Genomic DNA, 17,584 nt, shown 5'->3' with positions numbered 1-17,584 from the left:
AAATTATGCCTGCTCTGCTGCTCATGTGAAAACATTTCATACCTTGTTGTAATAGTTTTTAAACATACATAAATTGTAAACTTAAAAAGAACTATGTTTCTTTTTCTTCAATCTGAAAAGAAATAATTGACTTTCTCCAATTTACTTTTTGTTTTATATTTCAATATCTTCAACTCTTAAGTCTCAATACACGTAAGAAAACGAAATACGACTTTTTATGTAATTAATTACGGATTTGCATCAATAGTTTAGGGTAAAAAAAACTTATTTATTTGTCTTGATATTTAAATGTCTTTGACATACGAATGAACATTTGGACCTCCGGACCGGACCGGACCAGAACCTGGTAAGCTTCAACATGTCCGATCAAAGGTCTACAAATTTTTGTAAAATTGGTCCGGTCAAAATGACCACTTCTACATCCAAGAACCAGGAATCGGACCTGAACATGAACCTAGTAAGACTCAATATATCCGGTTAAAGGTGCATCAATTTCTATAAAACCTGTTCGGTTCAAATGCTCACCATTACTTTGACAAACTAAATAAAAACTAGTTCTTAATTTAAAATTGAGATTTTATTTTTGATAAGTTAGCCAACAGCTTATAAAATAATAACTTTAATTAAAATTAAAAACTAGTTGATACACTATATGAAAAAAAGAAAATAATATAAAAAGTATTTAGAAAACTTGTAGAAAAACATATAAAAATATATTCGAAAAACTTATAGACAACACCTCATGAGGTTATCGAGGTGTTATCTCAAATAGTTTAAAAAAATTAGTTTCCTAAAGACTTCAACCCTTTTAGTTAACCAGATTAATATAATATGACACAAAAATTAAACGAGTAATATTATAGTCGGAATTTTCAATATAGAAATAACCCGTTTATTTATAAGTTTAGTATTTTAGATAACCTGATCATGCTCAAAATCAACCCCGATTACAACAAAAAAGACTTTAAGTTGAATTGTATTATAACGTGGGCAATACTTACTTTTAGGTTTTACACTTTGTCATTAATATCATATACTCCATACATGTCCACTTCCCTTTTGTGACCTCTAAAACTTATCGGAAATGTTACCCCTCCACCTCCCAAACTACAACTCTTTCCTATTTTTTCATTTTTTCTTTATCGCCTCTTTAAATCCTACTTTTTCAACATATTTAACGTTTGAGTTTAAAACAACATAATATATTTATAAAATCTAAACCTTAAGCATGCAAACTCCACACTAAAAATAAATTGATTGACGACACGACGCAATAATTAAAATATCAAACTTTCTCAATCTGTATAAATATTATCATGAATAATTACACTCACTCGTTTGCTGATTTTATTTTTCTAGCCAAAATAAATTGATAACTCTATGTGTGGCATTTATATTATCATTCATGACGATGCATAATATTATCATCTTCCCGTACCACCTTTAATTATGTGGCGAAAGAGATACTGTGAATTCGCATGGCTTATAACCCAAACCACTCCCTTTAAATTCAAAGCTAACACTTATATTCTTCTTTATCGATAAAAAGACGATACCATGAATAGACATGGAATAGACTACGAATTGAAGTTTGTTGAAAGAAATGATATCTAAATAAGTCAGTGTCACATATAAGTAACAAAAGCTTTTCTAAAGTCCACCAGATACTGTAAATATATTAAAAAAATACATGTCAAGGATTATGTTAAACTGTTTATTGAAACCTTAGCTATATCTTTTTGTTGCCTCCTCCCATTGGTATCTCTCCTGGTCAATGAACAAGGACAAAGATGAAGGAAGAACATCAAAAAGCTTGCTTTGATTGTTGATGTGTAACAGAAATTTGTATCAGCTCATTGTAGATACCATGAGTATATCCTTTTGGAATTTATATAAACAATATTATCATTTTGTTGGATGACGATTAAACAACTGTCACCTCAATGTCTCAATATTGTTTTTGTTGCATTTGTCCTTGGCAAAGCATAAAGAGGCAAATGACCCACGAATAAATACTAAATGTTTATGGGGTTTCATCAATAATAAGTATTAAATGTTGACTAAATCCCATCATCCCATGAGTAATTGTCATCTTAACGAAAGAAAAAGTGAAATTGAGAACTATATAAAGAGGATCAGCGCAACTATTCCCTCCAAACTCCTTAACACCCAAAACACCAAATTGCAGCTTAATTTCTTGGGATTACAGTCAAACCCACCTGCCCTTTTTCGGATAATTATTTGTTCAATTAAATTGGAATCTTTAAACACATCACTCACCAGTCCCCCATATCCCTCTTCTCCTGAGAAAAAAAAAACAAAAAAAAATCCACCTTTTGTAATTGTGTGTTCGCTTGTGCTCGTTGTAACACCCCAAATCCCAATAAAGCCATAAAGGTTAGGTTTCTCTTCTTAGTGTTATAATTTATTCGAATTCTAAGTTATTATATCTTGATTCGACTTTATCGAATTGGGTTTTGTGATTGAAAAAAAGATCACAACAAAGAGCGAAAAATTGCTGCTTTTGTGTGTGTTTTTTGTTGCGACTTAGAAAGAGATGAATTCTACCCTCCTTAAAGTAGTATGAGTCACTCTTTAATCAAATTGCTGCTTGTAGCTCTTTTACCCTACTAAAATCTTTCGAGTATAATGTGCTAAGAGTGACTTGTTTATTTTGATTTAAAGCCTAAGTTATAGATTTTTTTTATTTGAAATTTGAAGTATCCATGGTCATTTCTGATCAACGAATGTCATCCTTAAATTCTGACACAAATCAATTTTCGATAAAATATAGAAAAATTGCGGCTTACCAAATAAGTTTTAGTTAGGTTATAGATAGGTTCATACGTTTTCTGCCAAAAAACTGGTTTAATACCCATCTGCTTTTGGCAAAAACCGGTGTGTATTCAATATTCATGATTCATTGGGAGAAAACCGGATCGCTTTCTAAAGTGGCCTGGACCCGATTTAAAATCAAGTTTGGGCACCAATAGAATCTAGTAGTGTTTTTTTTTTTTTTTATATATCGTCTTTTTGTCATTAAAAAAAAACATTCCATAATTATTGCTTTTCAACGATTTTGACCCATTAAATGAAAGCAATTTTTTGCCCATGATATATGTGTATACAGAGACACATATTTTAATAATAACGTTTAGAAAAGAAAAAGATTGGTGGGTCGTGTGAGTATTATAATAATCACATGAATTTAAATCTTGTAGTCTTGTAGGTGTATGATATAGACAACCACATCTTAGTGAGCATACATTATTTGAATCCCTTTTCATTATTCTCTTTTGTATCTATTCTTCATAAGTTTATAAAAGACTATAAAGCGACAACTCATTGATATATTATTATTCAATTCATATTCAAATCTTGGATTTCGTTTATAATGTGCAGATGAGTAGATCTCACTTGTACCATTATATAATTGATCAAGGACATGGGTTCGATATCTCATATTTGGCATGTATAGATTGAAATAACAGTTTTATTCATCTAATAGTTATCTACATTAACAATTTAATCAAGTTTCTCGTGCTAAGATGATTACCAAGAATGTCACATATAAGTTGAATTAAGTTAGATTGGTTCTTTTATTCTTTAGCATACCTTTTTATCTTTGTAGGTTTGATATATGTCCACATCTTGGGTGGTGGATCCCCTTAAATGCCTTTGTTTTGTTCATAGTCAGTATGATGGGCAAAAGATATAATAACAACATAGATAAGATGTTTTTTTTTGGGTAAATGACACAAAAAACACTCTTTTTACACATAAATTCAATTTTGACACTGTGTTTTTTTTGTGTCAATTTTAACACTGTGTTTTCCAATTTGTTACAATTCTGACCACTTGACTGGTTAACCAGGTTACATGATGACGTGTCAGTTTTGATAACGTGGCATGCTGACATGATATGCTGACGTATCAAAATTGATTTTTTTTCCACAATAAACACTAAGTTTTCACTTTTTTTTTTTTTTTTTTTTTTTTTTTTTTTTTTTTTTTTTTTTCCGATTTTGACACTAAGTTTAATTTTTTATTTCAATTTTGACACAAGTTTTTTTTTGTTCCAATCAAACATCATTTATCAAATTTTGTTCAATTTTATCTATTTTCCATTCAAAACGTATAAATATATTTTTTTTATTATATTTTAAACCGTATAAATATATTTGTTTTCGTTTAAAAACCACATTTTTATTTAAATACAATGTGTTTTTTTTCTTACATTCAAAGCATTAGTTATATCATGAGAATCAAACTAACCATAAGTTTCTAATAAGATGTAAAAATCTGATGTGTTATAAATTTGATATATGAGTTTTGATCGACTACACGCTTCCCAACCTCCAAACACATTTTAAAGTTCCATATTTAATATAAAATACAATTTTTATATAACTAATACATATTTATATATAAAAATATGGTTTGAGTGTTAAAAAAATGTATTTATACAAAACTATGGTTTTTAAATGAAAAAAAAATATATTTATACGGTTTAAATATATTAAAAAATATTTATACGGTTTCAAATAAAAAATTGTCAACATTGAACAAAATTGGAAAAAATGATGTTCGATTTGAAACAAAAAAACATAGTGTCAAAATCGAAAAAAATGAAAACTGAGTGTTTCTTGATAGAAAAAAATTCAATTTTGACACGTCAGCATGTCACGTCATCAAAACTGACACGTCATCATGTCACGTCATCATGTAACCTGGTTAACCGATCAAGTGGTCAGAATTGTAACAAATTTGAAAACACAGTATCGAAATTAACACAAAAAAAAAACATGGTATCAAAATCGAATTTTTTTTTTACTAAAATATTAAATATAAGTTTTTAAGGTGGTGATTTTAGTGTATGGCTGAGAATTTGATAGAGATTTGGTGTTAAATTTACGTAATTTTGTTCTCCATTTACTAAATTATTTGCGATAAAATTAATTTGATTTTTTTTAGAAATTATTGTATTTTGATGATACTCAAAATTGTTATATTAGCTGTTGTGATAATATATCTTTAAATTTAACTTCTTGTATATGTTGCTAAACATACAAAGAGTAGGATTTTGACTTTTATAATAATAGTGTAATCACTTAAGCAAACGATGTCTAATGTCTTGCTATACACGTTCTTCCGTTGATTCGCACAATTAAAAAATAAATCATATTTTAAACATTAAATCATTTAATTGTTAATAGCCTTTATTGTGGATCTAATTATCAAGATTGATATTGAAGGATCTACACCTTGTTTTCCACTAAACAAACAATTTTTAAATGCTAAAAAGAAGACATGCTGAACAATTCTTATAGTGCCTAAAAAATGGCATACATCTGTATAGATTAATATGTACATTTTCTGTCATTTTTGTTTAATTTAGTTTACAGTAACATCTATTTTTAACATTCAAATAAAAAAATGGCATACATGTGTATAGATTAATATGTACATTTTCTGTAATGTTTGATTATAATACTCTAATTGATCTTATCTTAAATAAATGAGTTCCATTTATAATTTTTGATTTTTACATTTGAGAAAAAAAAAATTGTTTCTTGATACGATTAAAAATAAATAAATAAATAAAAAGCCATTAACACCGCAATATTATGAAAAAAAAATAATAATTTCAAGAACCACATAACTACAAAAAAGAAAAAAAATGAAAAAAAGAAAACCGACATTGCTGCTCACCATGAGAGTCACCATGTGATATGTTCTCTCTCTCTCTCAAAAAAAAAAAAAGTGATGTGTCACATGTTAATTACGTATGAAAATAACAAATATTGGGTATGGAATACATTTTTTCGTTATATATACTTTGTTTGATATACTCACATTAATAAACAAGGCCGGTTCTGAGTTATTTTAGACCCGTACAAACATAAAAAAGAAATCCTCTAAAAATACATTTATATAAAAATCCTAAAATTATAGAGGGATTTTCTATTATATATTGCGTTATTGTATAAGATAAAAAGAACTAATAAAAGTGGGGTACTATGAATCTAACTAAGGTAAGTTAAAAGAGCCTCCTAATGTAGCCTCTGCACCCAACCCAATTCACTTGCACCAAACGTTTTAGAAAAGATCTCCGGTTAATTTATAAATACACGTACACCTACAAAAATATGATAACAACATTGTATATAATATAACCTTAGTAAATAATGATGATTTTTGGGTCCTATTTTTTCCAGAAACCTTAATGATGGAACATTTTGAACACCTCTGGGACTGCGCTGTTAAGAGAGTTGTTTAAAACAAATGGATTTATTTGTTTAATATATTTAGAGAAGCTAAGAATGTAAAATCAAATAGTTTTGAACAATTTAATTGATTGAACTTCTAAATAAAGTGTAATACTAGGTACAAACTTCAACTACCGAATACGAATTCTTGAACTACGGTCGATATCGTTAACGTCTTTTTCTTTAATAAATAACAAAATATACTAATAAAACGTTATTATAAAAGGAAATATCGTATTAATCTTTACCATGATACGTGCCGTGAGTATATTTTTGGTAGGTTTTTGAAGAATATTATTATTATTTAGTGGATCATAATTAAACAACTGTCACCTCAAAATATTAAGATGGAATTGACCTCACGATTGAATCCAAAAAGTAATATAATTATTTTAAATATTTTTGGGTAAATCCCATTTATTCTTATAATTATCAAATTAACAAAAAGGAAAACGAAAGCGAAGTTACGAAGGGGTGAAATTGAGAACAAAACAAAGATGATGAGCGCCACCAGTCCACCCTCCAATTATCCACCATTCTCATTCTGTCACCCTTCATAGTTTCTCTGCCTACATCACGGAACGCCTACCCAGTAAATCTAGCATAGTTTTTTAGAAATTACAGTCAAATCCTACCTGCTCTATTTTCGGAAAATTAGTTTAATCAATTTTGATTCTTTTAAATACACTTGCTCAGCAGCCCCCAAATCCCCTGTTATTCAGAGAAAAAACAAATCTTCCCCTTTTGCATCTTTGTTGATGCTCATTGAAGCTGCCCAATAGAGGTTAGGTTACTTTCTTGATGAATTAATTTTTTCGGATGTCAGTTTCTCCGATTGGGTTTCTTTATTTGAATCAAGAAATCACAAAAACGATATAGTATTGTAACTTGAGTTTCCCCAAACGGGTTTCTTTGTTTGAAAAATAAAAAACAGAGTACAAGAAGTTCTATCGTGTTTCTGCAGTTGGGCGTTTTTACCGAGTTCTTGCTTATAGAAGTCGCTGCTTTATTGTGTATTTTGTTATATATATTGCTGTAGCTCTTTCGCCTTACTTAAATCTTTCTGAATTTGATGTTCACAATTTAAAATTTTCCAATTAAGTTTCTTAATTTGAGTACAAGAATGGCTAATTTAGAATGGATTGTTGTTTTGAGTTATAGATTGATGATCCATGAGTGCTCCATAGTGGAGTTTACTGATCATGCAACATAGATTCAAGTAATGTTTGGGAGCATATAATTTGTTGTTTAGAAATCCTTTTGGAAGTCTTCTACCCTAAATCCTGAACCCATCTTGCACCAATTCAAAATTGGGAACTTGATTTGGTGTCTTCGAATTGGAATTTGAGAAAATTGGTTATGGATATGATCTAAATTGGGTATTCTATCATTTTCAGGACATTTTGTTTTCTAATTTTTGTTTTTTTACTAAACTTTGTGCAGTGAAAGATGGTTGCTTTTGGGAAGAAGCTGAAGGATAGACAGATTGAAGAATGGAATGGGTATGCTGCATTTTGCACAAAAAGGCATCTTAATTTGAGCATTTGACCACCTTTAAAATCATGCTTACAATTTGTCTCAACTTCCCAAATTTTCAGATATTACATCAATTACAAACTCATGAAGAAAAAGGTGAAACAATATGCTCGCCAGATTGAGGCAGGAGGTGTAGAACGCAGATATGTCCTCAAAGACTTTTCAAGAATGCTCGATAACCAGGTAAAATTTAAATTTATACAATTCAAATCAAACCAAAATTGTATACAATAAAATCAAACTTATATGCATGCACAGATTGAGAAGATTGTTCTTTTTCTACTTGAGCAACAAGGGCTGCTTGCAAGCAGATTAGAGGAGCTTGGGTTACAACAAGATGCTCTTCAAGAGGAACCAGATTTTGTAAAGATAAATGAATTAAGGGAATCATATAGAGAAGTTGGAAGAGATTTATTGAAGCTTTTGTTTTTTGTTGAGATTAATGCAGTTGGGTTGCGTAAAATTCTCAAGAAATTTGATAAACGTTTCGGTTATAGATTTACTGATTACTATGTAAAAACTCGGGCAAATCATCCTTATTCTCAACTTCAGCAAGTCTTTAAGCATGTGGTAATGTATTTTATATTTTCTTCTTCATCTTTTTATTTTATTTTATATTTTGTTGTAATAATCATGTAATGGAATTTGCAGGGTTTAGGTGCAGTGGTAGGTGCCATTTCTAGAAATCTTGCAGAGCTTCAAGATCGTCAAGGGAGCTATCTATCAATTTATGATCAACCCGCTCTTCCTCTCCAGGTTTAAGAAAATAACATTGTACTTTCAATCTTCTTTCTTACTATGATGTTATAATAAACAAATCAATGAAAGTAGGTTGCTATTTTTTAAAAAAAAAAAATACATTTGACCCTAACCAAGTTGTTTGTAGGAACCAATAATCGACACCATAATAGCAGCAGTGGACAGATTAAGCTACTCAACAAATTTCCTGACCTTTTTAGGGCAACATGCTCTGATCATGCAAGAGGAATTACCAACACCTTTGGAAGAACACATCGATGATGAAAGATACCATTTCATGTCACTTATGTTGAACCTAGTCAACACCTTTCTTTACATGGTCAACACTTATATCATTGTTCCAACAGCAGATGACTATTCAATGAGCCTAGGAGCTGCTGCAACAGTTTGTGGGATTGTGATTGGTGCCATGGCTGTTGCACAGTTGTTTTCTTCTGTTTATTTCAGTGCTTGGTCAAACAGATCTTATTTCAGACCATTGATCTTTAGCAGCATTGTTCTTTTCATGGGTAATGTCATGTATGCAATGGCTTATGATATGAACTCCATTACAGTGCTTTTACTTGGTCGTGTGTTTTGCGGGTGAGCTCAAAATTTTGTAATTTTATTTATTTTGACTTTTGACCTGAAAAGTCAAAACTCACACCTTATTTTGACATTGACGACGATCACAGGCTTGGTTCAGCTAGAGCTGTGAACAGAAGGTATATCAGTGATTGTGTGCCTTTAAAGATCCGGATGCAGGCTTCTGCAGGTTTTGTTAGTGCAAGTGCTCTTGGAATGGCTTGTGGGCCCGCACTTGCTGGTTTGTTACAAGTCAAATTCAAGTTTTATAAGCTCACAATTGACCAAAATACAGCCCCTGGTTGGATTATGTCTTTTTCATGGTTGATTTATCTAATTTGGTTATGGATCTCTTTTAGAGAACCTGGTCAACCAAGGGATGAGAATCATGCACCCGAATCTACCACGGGTACCTCTTTTTTTCTATTTTATTTATTAAATAATCAGATATACTAGATTTTGACTTTGACTTTATGGATTGAAACTCCAGCTCCCACGAATAGCGATGTTCTTGAAAAGGGTTCAACTACTCAACCACTGCTCATAAGTTCTAAGCCACACAATGATGAAGAAGATGAAGACCAAGAATGTGATGTTAGTGAAGAAACTACAGAAGATTCACGTGCACCCATTAATTCTATAGGAGCAGCCTACAGATTGCTCACGCCTTCGGTCAAGGTTTGACTTCATATATCATATGAAATGTATTGCGTTCTTTGACTGCTATCTTTGACTTTACTACTTAATTTTCAGGTTCAACTTTTGATTTATTTCATGTTGAAATACGCGATGGAGATATTGCTTTCAGAATCTAGTGTTGTTACCACATATTACTTCGGTTGGACTACTGGAAAAGTTGCAATCTTTCTTGCGTGTCTCGGTTTGACTGTTCTTCCTGTCAATATGATTGTTGGAAGCTACATCAGCAACATGTTTGAAGACAGGTAAAAAAGCAACATCTTAAGATGAAGATTTTTCTGATTATTTAGATAATTATATGTAATTACTGTAATATATTTGATTTATGTTTTTCAGACAAATTTTACTGGCATCTGAAATCATGGTCTGTTTCGGTATTCTCATGAGCTTTCATGTCATCCTTCCGTACTCCGTCCCACAATATGTTGTTTCGGGACTCATCATGTTTGTCTCAGCCGAAGTGTTAGAAGGTAAGTTGTCATGATTAAGTGCTTAACCCATTAAGTCCCTATGTCATGTCCCCATAAACAAAAAGACTCGTTTTTGAATTGCATCAGGTGTGAATTTGGCGCTTCTGTCACGGGTGATGTCATCAAGGCTGTCACGTGGGACATTCAATGGGGGGCTGCTATCAACGGAAGCAGGAACGATTGCTCGGGTGATTGCAGATGGCACAATCACACTTGCAGGGTATTTAGGGGAAAGCAAACTTTTGAATGTCACATTGTTGCCTTCACTTGTGATTTGCATAATGTCGATTGTTGCCACTTGTTTCACGTACAACTCTTTGTACTGATTGATTAATAATGATGATGAAGATTGGAGTATTTTGTTTGGTGTGTATGATATTCGATAGGTGATTATTTTTGGACGTTGCATTGGTGTACATTCTTATGAGGCATGTTTCAGTTTATTATTTGATCATGTGATTTTTGGAGAATTTTTTGTTTTGGTTGATCTATTTGCATTTCAATTTGTTTTTCTGGTTTTTTTGCAACCAGCTAGCTTACCAAACATAGAACATAGTATGGTAGCCGGATTAGATGCTTTACAATAGGGGTATTTTGGTGATATATTAGGTTTTTTCCAATAAAACATGAACGATAACAAAAAATAACAACCCATTAAAAATTGCTAAAAGATAGGAAATTCATCAATAATGATCCCTCACAATTTTATAAATATTCTTACTTTTATTTGATCAATAATGTTCCCTCACAATTTTGTAAATATTGTCACTGTATTTTTAATATTGTGAGATCATGGTACATCATATTGCTTTTCAATATTCCTCACAATTTTGTAAATATTGTCACTTTATTTTTAATATTATGAGATCAAGGTACATCATATTGTTTTTCAATATTCGTAATCTTAGCGCCTTTTTCTCATCATTTCGAAAATATTCTCAATTATGGATGACATCTTTTGCGGGACTTAAAGAGAAGTATCATGGTGTATGTTCTTTTGCCGACGATATTGTTCTGTGATGTCAGTGTGGTGACAGATACTAGGAATGAGTTGGACGCTAGGTTAGACATGTTGAAGAGATCTTATGAAGAAAAAAGACGTAAAATCAATAAATTAAAGACAATACATTTGGTGCAATTTTAGTGGGGAACAAAATTACGAAGGAATAGAAGTCTCATAGGACACCAAGTTTTACACCAAAATGAGAGTTTCAAGAGCCTAAGGCCTATGATCCATAAAGAGGGCGTGGTTAAAGTGAAGAGTATGTAACGTCCCAAAAATACTGAGTAAAATTTTCATTTTAAATAAGTTAAACCATTCATTCATTATCCCAAAAGACAATCAAAGTAAAAGTATTATCAAAACAACAGTCTAAAATCATAAACAATCATTGCAGAATAAATCTTCAGGGGATGCAGTAAGATCAAGCCGGGCCATTCCTTTTGAAACCAAAAGTACCTGAAAACATTTATAAACGAAATCGTAAGCACAAAGTTTAGTGAATTTCCCAAAATACCTCATACCATACATACAGTTGGGCCTAACCCTAAGGTATATTCCAACCAAACATACAATCTTGGGCCTAATCCTGGGGTATGTTTCAATCCAACATACAATCATCGGACCAGCACAAGGGTATATTTCTGATGGGTTATTATGGTTACAACTACAATTCTCTAAGCAGAAAAACATTTAAACAAGTAAATGATTAGTGCACATGCAACCTAATAAGGATCTATGTCTTTCACATGTAAACAACATACTATGAAATGACATTCTACAAAACTTTCCTATGAAAAACTAATTCATAAGAACAATAAACTTACCCTAAAGATTGTTATTGCAAACAACCTTGAATCCTTCTTGAAAGACTCTTGGAAGCAAGCACCACAAGTATCATGCCTCTAATGGTTCACACCCCAACCCTAACAACCAAGGAATTTGAAGAGGGAGAGGAGAGATGTGGAAATTTCGGGCCTAGCTTCTCTAAGAAGGCATGGGCGAAAAATATAGCCCGAGGGTCCTATTTATAGTGTAACAAGAAAACCCTAGATAAGCCTAAACCCAATAAAATAATATTATCTTGAATTGGGTCATTATCCACCTTCCTAATTATCCTCCAATGATAATTCTAAACCCTCTAGAGTCTCCATAAAACTGTCCTATGATTCTAGGATGGTTCTAGAATGTCTCTTACTCAACTATTGAATAATTACACTATAACCCCTGCATTTTTAATTAATCCTAAAATTAATTCTAATTAATTTCGGATTAATTTTTAATTAATATTACTATTTCTAATTAATATATTGTTCTCATAATATATTAACCAGTCTCTCTCTCTCTCTCTCTCTAATTAATTTATTAACCATATAATAAATTAATAAATTAGTCTCTCTCTCTCTCTAAAAGTTATCATATTCAATTGCTAGGTTTGAGGGCAACCTAAAAGGGCTGTGCTACCATCAATTCAAGTATATACCAATTATAGTTATAGGCTTAGACACCCAATCCAACAGTCTGCCACTTGGATAAGTCTGTAACTATAACTGTCAGTATAACTTCCAAACTGATCAACAAATTGTAGTTTCTAAAAGCCGATGTCGAACTCTGACCCAACCGGTTACATATCCTAAGATAAGTGATCAAACATTCCTTCATTCTACAAGATATCATATGGCCACGAGACATGAATTGAAATCAATCTCATTGTCCAAGATTATGTTTCCCCATTTCTTGATTTATGAGGACTGAATTCAAACTGCAAATTGAACACATCAATTTACTCCGGGCTCGGCCAAGCACTTCAGATGTTGAAATCAAATCATTGAGGGGCTAAAGATATCGCTTTTCCCATTAGGCCAAAAGGAACGAATAAACTTTGACTTATATGCTTGTACTATTTGCTTATCAAATCAGGCACAACAATATGTTTTATAACATAAAGTTATTGATGCGTTTACGTATTATCAATGCACAAATAACTCGTAAACCACAACTCATATATCTATGTTTCACGAATATAAGATATTATAGTCTCAAAATTACTCGTGATAGAATCCATGAAGTACTTCTATGAGCGTGGGTTTATCCAATACTTAAAATCCCCATTATTAAGTACTCATGAACATTGCAGCAAAACTATTGCTATGTTTAATCTCTATAGACAATCTACAATTTAATTCATAACAATCTTATTTCACTACTTACTTCCCAAAGTATGAACAACTACGGAATTTCGAATAATCAAATTATTCAAGAAGTAAAACAAGCAAAGTGAAACGCAATAATAACCTAATTAACTATGGTCTCAAAACTATTGAAAATAAACAAAACGCTTATTATTTAATCACTATATTAATTATGACTTTATTCAATGTATAATGTTTTGAGCAATCAACTAACCACTTGGATTAAACATCAGTCATGACATGTTATTGATGGGTTTTCGTCATAAGACATCCTATGTGCTCATACAAACCCTAAAGCTTGGATCTAGGTTTCTCTATTGTACATGTTTTGAATCCAAGACTATAAACCCTAATTCTAGCATATGGAAATCGATATTAACATATAATTAGGTTTAAGATATTACCTTGATTGTTATGTAGCAATAACAATCCTAATTCCTCCTTGAATTGACTTTGGAAGGCTTAGAGTCACAAGTGTCACTCCTCTAATGGCTTACAAACACCAAGAGCAAGTGGAGAAGGTATAAAGAGAGAGAGGAGAGGTATAAGAATTCGTCTCTAGGACCTCTTGGGAAGGGATACACGAATTCATGAGCCTTAGGGGGTTTATATAGGTGTAAAGATTAGGGTTTTAGTCCTTATCCTTATCTAGTTGCTTGGTTACCAAGCAACCCATAAGATAATCCTTAAATCCTTATCATAGTCGAATTCTAAGGTATTATCACCTTAAATTCGTCCATCCAATACTTAGGATAATCCTTACCTTATTTTGTAACTATCACATAATTACAATTCAGCCCCTCTAGTTTAATTAATTGCACTTTATCACAAAATTAATTCTTAATTAATTATTGACCATTATTAATTAAACAAATATGATTTCTCCTTTAATATATTATTCTTATAACATATTAATAAATCATAATAACCTCTCTCTCTTTATTTATTTCTCCAATCAAGTTGCTTTGGTGAAGGCAACCCAAAAGGACCATGCACCATCGGGTCAAGTACATACCAAAATAGTTATGGACTTAGACACTAATCCAATAATATCCCACTTGGATAAGTCTAATAACTATTCTATGTATGACTTCAGATCCTGATCTGCAATCGTAGCTTTCCAAAGCCGCTGTCAACTCTGATCATATCAGATACACGTGTCCTTAGATAAGAGATCATATATTCCTCCATTCTAGATATTGTCTGCGATATGAATTCTAATCATTCTCTTTGTACTATTTCTCGATCTCCGATTTATGATGACTGACTAATTGAACAAATCAAATTAGTCCTAGCCCAACCGAGCATTTACGTTTGTCATCACTAAATCATCGAGGGGCCCAAAGATATCGCTTTTATCCTTCTTTGGATAAAAGGAACGGATAAAATTTGATACAATGCTTGCTTGTACTCACTCACCGAATCACACACAACAATATGTTTTATAACACCAAGTTACTAGTGCGTTTACATATTATCAATATGCAACCGATTAGCAAGATACAACTCACACATCTTGGTTTCAAGAATATAAGATGTTATCGTCTCACCAATCACTCGTGATACAATTCATGGAGTGATCCAAGTGAGAGTGGGTTTAATCCAATGCTCAAATTCATATTCATAAGCACTCATGAACGTTGCAGCAAACATTTGCTTATGTCTAGTACTCTTTTAGACAATCCACACACCAATTCACGACAGTCTTCATTCATATCTACTTCCAACATATAAACGACTGTGGTCCGTTTGAATAATTTGATTATTCTTAATAAACTCAATTATTCTGGAAGTCAAAACATGCAAAGTGAAACACAAGAATAATACTAATCCCATATGGCCTCAACCCTTTGAGTATAAATAAAACTCCTTTTATTTATCACCATATCGATTACTCATTATTTGTCGTTTCGGGTAATCAACTTCTTACTTGAATTACAACACTTATCCCATGCTCCTAGCTTGCACAAAATGTTCACCTATGGTTCTTACTTTGTGAAATAGATCACATTGAACACATTTCCAATCATTCTCATTTCACAACTCCAAATCCTTTTTCATAAGTGAAAGAATATCAAATTCTTGCTACTTATAGAATATGCTAGATTCTAACATTCTATGCAATGATTCTTTCGTAATGTCACTGCACCAAAGTCACAAAGACTATTGCCAATGATATTACAAAATCCTCTATCGGAGATTGTTACAAGTTAATTCCTTAGATACGATGTCTTTCACTCAAAGTACATTCCTTTGAACATCCTTTTGCATAGAGGTTTCTAATCTAGATATAGATTTTCAATATTCAATTCCCAATATGGATACGTTTCCATATTTTCCATATGACAACTCATTCTTAATAGAATCTTTTCTATTTATAATAATGTCGATATGGTCCATCCAATACCATGCTTCCAACTACTCACAAGCAACCAATCCTCGTCGAACTTTGGATTGTCCTTTGATAGTTGTTTAATTATTTTAGTCAAAACCAATTCTAGTCCCTTTTTCCTCTAAATGCGCTAGACATTTGGAAAATTTTAGAATGGTCAAATATTAAAGCATTTGCAATCGATCCTATACCCGAAGCGTATATGGGACACGGCGCATAATGTTTTATTTGCTATGTTCTCAAAATTCGAATTGTGAAGAGGAATACCATAATCATAATCGAAATTTTAAGAACACACTATGTACCTTTGACTAAATTTATCAACATTTCTCAACCTAATCCTTTAGATTTGAAATGAAGCATAATATTCTCTCCCTTAATTATAGCAAAACAACTATTCCATCCTTACAACTTTGCAAAGAATGACTCTTGTTTTCTATAATTAATATTGCCAACTTGCAATACTTTCCTTAATAATCATACAATCATAACATTTATGCTCCCACTATCATGATGATTATTATAAAACATAACACTTATGCTCCCACTAGCTTCGACATATATTCATAAACATCTTAACTTTTAGAAAACAATACCTATTGAATTTCTTAAGTCAATGTTTCTAATACTTAGTACTTTGATAATCCTTTATCAAAGCTCCTTGAACTTATACACCTTTGCCTTAGATAGTTCATATGTGTGTCTAAACAATTAAGACTAATTGCCAAAACTCACAATTAAAATTATGGAAAGGGATACCGTACCCATAATCAAATTCGAAAATGCAATTTTACAATCACTATCTTCTTAAAATCGTTCTTAGTGAAAGCATTTCCTCACAATCATTTTCATGAAGGAGGAAATCTTATGACACTTAGATTTAAAGCGGTGTATTTGTTCCTATCCATGTGAATTTGTTAAAACCAGAGTTTACGACAAATTCAAACTCATATGGACCAAACTTTCTTAATCTTGATTTCTTGCCTTATGGTAGCACAGCTGCCCACCATGTCTTCCAAGTAGTTAAGCAGCTCACCTTTTCCTATCAATGTACCTTTCATTGATTAAGGTGCTCTGCCTTTTATGCGTTCAAAATGAGAACTCATAGAACTCACATGCATAATTAACTCCATTGGAAACAGCACAAAAACAAAATAATGTCAATACGGTAGGTTGTAAACCTCAACTCGTGTGCTAGTGATGATCGATAAGGTTTATTTGATTTGTTCTTGAAACCTTTCAAGACCATTAAGACTCCCACTGACTCCTTTACATATAAGATTCCCTTGTCAATAAACATTTCTTGACAACCAAATATTCAAGAGTTACTGTAGCTTTTATCAAAACACTTCATAAATTAGTCCTAGTTGGCCTTTGTCTTATCCAAGACATCACAACTTTCCATATTTGATGAATGTTATAAACCTTCTTAATACTTGTCACTCATTGTCACAATCTTAACTTTCAGATTTGTTATTGGAACGAAGTATGATTGACCTTTTGATTTAACCATTTCTTCAATTCTTGATTCCTCTTCTTAAATATACAATTGTACTAAGACTTACTTAGAGGATCAATTGAGATATGGTTCTTAATCATTAGGACCTATCATAAAGCATAAAAGGTACTCTCCCTTCTTCTTAGAATGAAGAAACTTTTATCTTTCTGCCTACTTGATTCTTCTTATTCGTTTTGCTATTGAT

At 31.7% G+C, this 17,584-nt stretch overlaps 1 protein-coding gene across 1 annotated transcript; it reads left to right on the top strand.

Annotated features, from left to right (window-relative positions):
- The first annotated feature begins 6,735 nt into the window (after nt 1-6,735).
- On the top strand, nt 6,736-10,767 carry LOC145034304 (SPX domain-containing membrane protein At4g22990-like). The gene is made up of 11 exons (XM_078982684.1): nt 6,736-7,053; nt 7,713-7,771; nt 7,868-7,988; nt 8,064-8,375; nt 8,457-8,561; nt 8,692-9,146; nt 9,239-9,537; nt 9,619-9,806; nt 9,882-10,072; nt 10,164-10,297; nt 10,385-10,767. Exons 2-11 carry the CDS (start codon nt 7,719-7,721, stop codon nt 10,621-10,623), a joined length of 2,097 nt encoding a protein of 698 aa, XP_078838810.1. The 5' UTR covers nt 6,736-7,053; nt 7,713-7,718; the 3' UTR covers nt 10,624-10,767.
- The last annotated feature ends 6,817 nt before the right edge of the window (nt 10,768-17,584 follow it).

The sequence above is a fragment of the Lactuca saligna genome, chromosome 3 (genome assembly GCF_052625555.1).
Source record: "Lactuca saligna cultivar CGN05327 chromosome 3, ASM5262555v1, whole genome shotgun sequence".
Lineage (NCBI taxonomy): Eukaryota > Viridiplantae > Streptophyta > Magnoliopsida > Asterales > Asteraceae > Lactuca > Lactuca saligna.
This window is presented reverse-complemented; position numbering and strand designations above follow the sequence as displayed.